Raw genomic sequence first — 7,591 nt, 5'->3', positions numbered from 1 at the left:
TGATCCGCCCGTCTTGGCCTCCCAAAGTGCTGGGATTACAGGCTTGAGCCACCGCGCTCGGCCAAAAAAAAAACCCCTGTTTAAAAAACTTTATTCAGGGCCGGGCGTGGTGGCTCACGCCTGTAATCCCAGCACTTTGGGAGGCTGATATTGGCAGATCCCTTGAGGTCAGGAGGTCAAGACCAGCCTAGGCAACATGGCAAAACACCATCTCTACTAAAAATACAAAAATTAGCTGGGCATGATGGCGCACACCTGTAAAATCCCAGCTACTCAGGAGGCTGAGGCAGGAGAATTGCTTGAACCCGGGAGACAGGGGTTGCAGTGAGTGGAGATCGTGCCACTGCACTCCAGCCTGGCCGACAGAGTGAGACCCAGTCTGGGAGGGAAAAAGGTAAAATACAAAAAATACAAACAAACTATTGAGAACCCCAAAGAGCTTTTAATTATATCATGTATATCTAGTGATACTCTGTTAGAAATTAAAACTGAGAAGATGTAAATACTTATTTTTTATTTTCTCTTGAGACAGTATTGCTCTGTTGCCCAGGCTGGAGTGCAGTTCATGATCTTGGCTCACTGCAACCACCTCCTGGGTTAAAGCAATTCTCCCACCTCAGTCTCCAGAGTAGCTGGGATTACAGGCATGTGCTACCATGCCCGGCTAATTTTTGTATTTTCAGTAGAAACGGCGTTTTGTCATGTTGGCCAGGTTGGTCTTGAACTCCTGGCCTTAAGTGATCTGTCTGCCTCATCCTCCCAAAGTGCTGGGATTACAGGCGTGAGCCGCTGCACCCGGCCCAAATTCATTTTAAAATAACAATAATAAACCCATTATATTTTAACATAAATATGTTTTTATGAAAAATGACTATTTTCCATAACAAATTTTAGTGAAAAATGTGGCATTGTTTTATATTTTTGTAAATCTTATTTAATGTCTGGCTTAATAGACAGCTGGATTCTTATATCCATTTCTATATTCAGTCTGTTGTGGTATCACACATCATGGAGCCTCTGGAAAACACCATTGTGCCCTCTTGAGAGAGTAAGAGTGAAAAGAACAATTAAAATGGTTTGACCTTACAGATCCTTCCTCAGATAGGGGATTCCTGGACCACATTTTGAGAATAGCTCCTCTAGACCAAACCAACTACCACCTGGGCATATTTTTTGTTTTGTGTGAATATTGAATACCTGTGTTTCTTAGAAACATGACCAAGAGGAAGATTTATAAGTGAGGGAGTTTTGTATAAAATTCCTTTTACAAGATAGCATTAAAAAAAAATCTATTTGTTTTTTAAGAAACTTGGAAAATCCCTAGTTGTTTTTAGGTACTTCTTTAGACAGGAGACTAAAACTTTTTATTTATTTATTTTTTTGAGACAGGTTGTTCGGACTGGAGTGCAGTGGTACCCTCACAGCTCACTGCAACCTCCAACTCCTGGGCTCAAAGGATCCTTCCACTTCAGCCTCCTGAGTAGCTGGGACTACAGGCGTGTGCCACCATGCCTAACTAATTTTTAAAAATTTTCAGCAGAGACTGGGGTCTAGCTGTGTTGTCCAGACTGGTCTCAAATCCTGGCCTCTTAAAGTGCTATGATTATAGGTGTGAGCCACTGCACCTAGCCTGAAACATTTTTTAAAACTTTCCAAGGCTTATGTCGTTCTCTTTGCATAGAGTATACTTCACTCGGTAAAGTTTGTTTACTCATCCATTTTATTCTGGATCTAGTTGAAGCTCCTTCAGGAAGTACCCCCTGACTACTTCCAAGTCTTCATTACTTTGCCTTTTCTCTGTAACATTTATCGTTGGCCTTTGGATCCTGTCTTCTTATATCTTGTACTGTTATTGCTATTTTTATTTTGATACCATGTCTCTGTCACCCAGGCTGGAGTGCAGTAGTGCCATCACAGCTCACGGAAACCTCAGCCTCCTGGGCTCAAGAAATCCTCTCGCCTCAGCCTCCTACATAACTGGGACTGTAGGTGTGCACCACCACGCCTGGCTAATTTTTGTATTTTTTTTTTTTTGAGACGGAGTTTTGCTCTGTCGCCCAGGCTGGAGTGCAGTGGCCGGATCTCTGCTCACTGCAAGCTCCGCCTCCCGGGTTTACGCCATTCTCCTGCCTCAGCCTCCCGAGTAGCTGGGACTACAGGCGCCCGCCACCTCACCCGGCTAGTTTTTCTTTTGTATTTTTTAGTAGAGACGGGGTTTCACCGTGTTAGCCAGGATGGTCTCGATCTCCTGACCTCGTGATCTGCCCGCCTCGACCTCCCGAAGTCCTGGGATTACAGGCTTGAGCCATTGTGCCCGGCCCGCCTGGCTAATTTTTAAAAAATTTTTGTGGAGATGGAGTCTCACTCTGTTACCCAGGCTGGTCTTGAATTCCTGGGCTCAACCAGTCCTCCCACCTCAGCCTCCCAAGTGTTGGGATTACAGGCATGAGCCACCATGCCTGGCCATATCTTATATTATTCATCTCTTTTAATTTTGTCTTTTCTGTTAACTAGAGACTCCACGGCAAGGTACTTTATCTGAAGTATTTTGTCCTCAGTATGCTATAGACCTCAAAAACAAATGTTTATGATTAATTAGATCTTTTAAATGCCTCAGGATACAGCTGCTGCACCTTCTCCCTCACGGTATATTCCACAATATGTTTTGTCTCTTTCTAAACACAAATTGTATTATCTGGTCCAAATTGGCAAACTGGATTTTTCATTTCCTTGGATGTAATTATATTGTATATTCAAATGATGTAATAGTCATCATTAAGTTAGAGTTATCTCCAGTATCTTATTTTCCTGCTGTTATATGCAGCTGGATCATGAAATCAGGAGTTTTGAGACCAGCTTGGCCAACATGGTGAAACCCTGTCTCTACTAAAAATACGAAAACAAAATTAGCCAGGTGTGGTGGCATGAGCCTGTAATCCCAGCTACTCGGGAGGCTGAGGCAGAATTGCTTGAACCTGGGAGGCGGAGGTTGCAGTGAGCCAAGATCGCGCCACTGCACTCCAGCCTGGGCAGCAAGAACAAGACTGTCTCAGAGAAAAAAAAAATGTACTAAAACTTAGAGTATCATTGGATTGTTGAATGTCTCAAGGGTTCAGCTAAGAACCTAAATGTATTGTCTGTTTTTCCTTCAACTGAGAGGTCTCATGTTTTGTGTTTACACAGACATTTTAACACAATTCTATTATCTCTGCAGCTGTGGATTTCTTTAACCAGATCAACATGTTATATGGAACTATTACAGAATTCTGCACTGAAGCAAGCTGTCCAGTCATGTCTGCAGGTCCGAGGTACCTATACTGCCTATTATATAGGTGTTTGGATTAGTTTTACTTTATCATCAGTTGGTATAAATTAAACAATTAAGATTTGTTATTCATTTGTTTGAAGGTGATTCAGTTTTATTGGTTCTTGACTACTCACCCGTAAGCTTTTAGTTATTGTGTAATTTTTAAATTTTATTTATTTTGAGACAGAGTCTCGCTGTGTTGCCAGGCTGGATTGCAGTGGTGTGATCTTGGCTCACTACAACCTCTGCCTTCCAAGTTCAAGCGGTTCTCATGCCTCAGCCTCCCAAGTGGCTGGGATTACAGGCATGCGCCACCACTCCCATCTAATTTGTGCATTTTTAGTAGAGATAGGGTTTCGCCATGTTCCCCAGGGCTGTTCTCAAACTCCTGGCGTCAAGTGATCTGCCCACCTCGGCCTCACAAACTGCTGGGATTAAAGGTGTGAGCCACTGCGCCTGGCCTGTTATTAGTTATTATTAAATACTTTGGTATGTGGGTACTCCCTGTTTTCATTTTTATATTGCATCATAGTAAGTCTGAATGTTTTGTTATAGAAGTAAACAGAAATTTGAGTTATGTTTGTCTTGAATTGCAAACATTTTATTTTTTCAGTTTTATTGATAACATGTTTCCTGTTTCTAGTTTTTTTTTTTTCTTTTCTGAGACGGAGTCTCGCTCTGTCGCCCGGGCTGGAGTGCAGTGGCCAGATCTCAGCTCACTGCAAGCTCCGCCTCCCGGGTTCCCGCCATTCTCCTGCCTCAGCCTCCCGAGTAGCTGGGACTACAGGCGCCCGCCACCTCGCCCGGCTAGTTTTTTTTTTTTTAGTAGAGACGGGGTTTCACCGTGTTAGTCAGGATGGTCTCGATCTCCTGACCTCGTGATCCGCCCGTCTCGGCCTCCCAAAGTGCTGGGATTACAGGCTTGAGCCTCCGCGCCCGGCCTGTTTCTGGTTTTTAAATGAATTTCTTGAAAGAGTTTTTAGTTGATCTTTTAATATTTGATTATTTTTTCTTGTGCTTATTTAGTATTTAAAGCAGCACAATTTTGAAGTAATTATCTGGCTTGAAGATGCTAGATTTAAAAATGTTTTGACTTTAATAAATTTCAAGAAATACTGAAAAGATGGAGCTCTGTCAGTCATAATACTAAGTCCATCATGTGATGGGATTAATATTTGCTGTGTTTCCTTCCGGTTTTTTTTTTTCTTATAATAAATGACTGATTTTATGGATGATGGATGTTATCAAGATGTTTGCCTTTTGGAAAAGATTGTCCTTTCTGACTTTGCTACAAGTGTAAAGGAAAAAAGATCCCTAATGAGTTTGTAGTCCTATTTTTATTATAATATTTTAGGAAGAATGTTTTTGTTTTATATTGTGTTAAGTTATATTCCTCAAGCTTTAAAAGAAATTAAAATAAACAGGAAAATTAAACTTACCTATGGCTCAAATGCTTTACACAGTGATGTTTTGTATAACTCTTGTTAATCCTTCTAGCTCAGCAACGGTAAGGGGGGAAGTATGCATGCCTAATATATATCTCTAACACCTGGCCCACAAAACAGAGTTTTATAATATTGGCTCCATTGATGATAATAAATTGATGAACAAGAATCTCAGAAGAATGTAATGGATCCATCAGCTCCATACCCAGCCTTCAGCAACCTTCTACCTTACAGGAATGCAGTTCCTTCCTGTTTCCCAGGGCTGTGTTGTTAATAAAACATCTATCCTGGCATTGCCTCCTGCCACATTATCTCCCTTTTTTCTTCCAGTTATAACTGTCACTTTCAGGATAATTCTATAGAGGACTTGTAGTAATCTTCAGTAGAACTTACGGTGATGTATTAAAGTTAGATATAACTTCTATTGACAAAACGTGAATGAACCTGTTTTAATTACAACTTGCACATTTGTTAGTATTTTTGAAAAATCAGTAAAACATTTTTCTTTCCAGATATGAATATCATTGGGCAGATGGTACTAATATTAAAAAGCCAATCAAATGTTCTGCACCAAAATACATTGACTATTTGATGACTTGGGTTCAGGATCAGCTTGATGATGAAACTCTTTTTCCTTCTAAGATTGGTGAGTTAACATTGTGGAAATATTCTTTCTTTTTTTTAAATTTTATTTTATTAATATAAATAGAGCTGGGGGGTTTTTGCTGTGTTGTCCAGGTTGGTCTCAAACTCCTGGCCTCAAGTGATCCTCCTGCCTTGGCCTCCCACAGTGCTGGGATTACAGGCTTGAGCCTCCGTATCCAGCCTGTTTCTCTTTTTGAATGATAAATCTGTTCTTTTTAACATTGTTATACTCGTAGAGACTGCCAAATTCTCCTCCAAAAAGTTTGTACCAACATATACTCCCCCCAGCCATGTTTGTGTTTGCCTGTATTTCTTCACCAACATTGGTTATTACTCATTTTTTAATCTTTTCTAATTTGGTTAAATTTCTGTTTTAATGTACATTTAAAAAGTGTTGATGAGATTGAGCATTTTAGGTTTTTTTTGTTTGTTTCATTGATCATTGTGTATTTTCTGTTTATATCTTTCATCTATTTCTGTGTAAAGGATATCAGCGCTTTGTCATACATGTTGTATATGCTTTTCCCCAGGTTACCTTTTGTCTCATTTTGTTCATGGAGCATTTTTGCTATACACAACCGTATTATTTTGTCCTATTATATCTTTTATGACTTGGTTTTAATATAACAATTAGAAAGCTTTTCCCTGCTTCAAGATTATAAAAATATTTGTTCATGTTTTCTTTTTTTTTAATTTTTTGATACAGAGTCTCTGTTGCCCAGACTGGAGTGCAGCGATGCAGTCTTGACTCACTGTAGTCTCCACCTCCCAGGTTCAAGCAATTCTCATGCCTCAGTCCCTGGGTAGCTGGGACTATAGGCACATGCCACCATGCCCGGCTAATTTTTGGATTTTTAGTAGAGACGGGGTTTCACCATGTTGGCCAGGCTGGTCTTGAACTCCTGACCTCAAGTGACCTACCTGCCTTGGCCTCCCAAAGTATTGGGATTACAGGTATGAGCCACCATGCCTGGCCAGGCAGGTTTTTTTCCCTGAATGCTACATTAATTTGTTTCCAAATGGAAATACTAGTCAATTTGTCCCATTACCATTTATTAAACACATTTGCCTTTTCTCCCCTGATTATCTGAATGCGCATAACAAATTGCCATATATTTTTGCATGTTTTAGTCTTTTTATCTGCTTCTATAGAAATTCCACACATTAGTGACTGTGGCCCTGCATCTGTTAGCATCTTGTAAGGCTGGTCTCCCTTCCTTGCTCTTCTTTTTCAGAATATTCACAGCTATTCTGGGATATTTGTTTTTCCAAAGAACTTAGAAACATTTTGTCAAGGTAAAAAAAAAATTAGGTTTTAATTATGACTATATTTAATTTTTATAGATAGGGATTCTTTTTTTCTTTACTGAATCTTCCTAGCCAAGAACAAGATTTATTCATTTATTCATGTCTGTAGCTTTATTTTCTCTTGTAAAATTCTGAGATTATGTCAGTTGTTCAAGTTTTAATTTTATTCTAGGGATTTTATGTCTTTTATTGATAACATGGTTTCCAGCTGGTTATTTAGTATATAGGAAAGCTGTTGTTTTTTACTTTTTAATTTTTAAAAAATTTTTTTTGAGACAGGGTGTCACTCTGTTCCCCAGGCTGGAGTACAGGGGTGTGATCACAGCTCACTGCAGCCTTGAATTCCTGGGCTCCAGTGATCTCCCACCTTAGCTTCCCAAGTAGCTGGGACTGTAGGCATGCACCACTACACCTGGCTAATTTTGTTTATGTTTTGTAGAGATGAGGTCTCGTTATGTTTCCCAGACTGGTCTTGGACTCCTGGGCTTAAGCAGCCCTCCTTCCTCAGCCTTCCAAAAGTGTTGGAATTACAGGTGTCAGCCACCAGCACTGGCCCAGCTGTTGATTTTTATTTAAATTTTATAATTAACCATCAGACTCTTTTTCTGTTAGTTTTTGGTTGGTTCTCTTGAATTTTTAAAGTATACAACTGTGTCATGTTAAGATAGTGTTCATTTTGCCTCTTCCTTCCTGATAATATATTCTTGTTTTACGCTTATCTGATTGCACTGAGTGGTATTTCAAGTGCAAAGCCGAGTAGTGGTGATGATGGCAGACATCCGTTTCTTGCTTTCTTACTATTATGCAAGTACCTCTAGTATTTCTGCAGTAAGCAGAAATCTTGGCTTTTGGTTAGAGGTGTGTGAATTTTTTTTTTTTTTTTTTT

At 39.8% G+C, this 7,591-nt stretch overlaps 1 protein-coding gene across 3 annotated transcripts in view; it reads left to right on the top strand.

Annotated features, from left to right (window-relative positions):
- Window positions 1–7,591, top strand: part of MOB1A (MOB kinase activator 1A) — a 24,724-nt gene that overhangs the window by 8,509 nt on the left and 8,624 nt on the right. For all 3 annotated transcript variants that reach the window (XM_011946044.1, XM_011946042.1, XM_011946043.1), the window contains exons 3-4: window positions 3,215–3,308; window positions 5,265–5,398. In XM_011946044.1, the coding sequence (XP_011801434.1) occupies window positions 3,215–3,308; window positions 5,265–5,398 (228 nt within the window). The remainder of the gene's footprint in view (window positions 1–3,214; window positions 3,309–5,264; window positions 5,399–7,591) is intronic.

Source organism: Colobus angolensis, unplaced genomic scaffold (genome assembly GCF_000951035.1).
Source record: "Colobus angolensis palliatus isolate OR3802 unplaced genomic scaffold, Cang.pa_1.0 Scaffold249, whole genome shotgun sequence".
Taxonomy (NCBI): domain Eukaryota; kingdom Metazoa; phylum Chordata; class Mammalia; order Primates; family Cercopithecidae; genus Colobus; species Colobus angolensis.
Note: the sequence above shows the minus strand (reverse complement) of the source record. Positions and strands in the feature narration are given on the sequence as shown.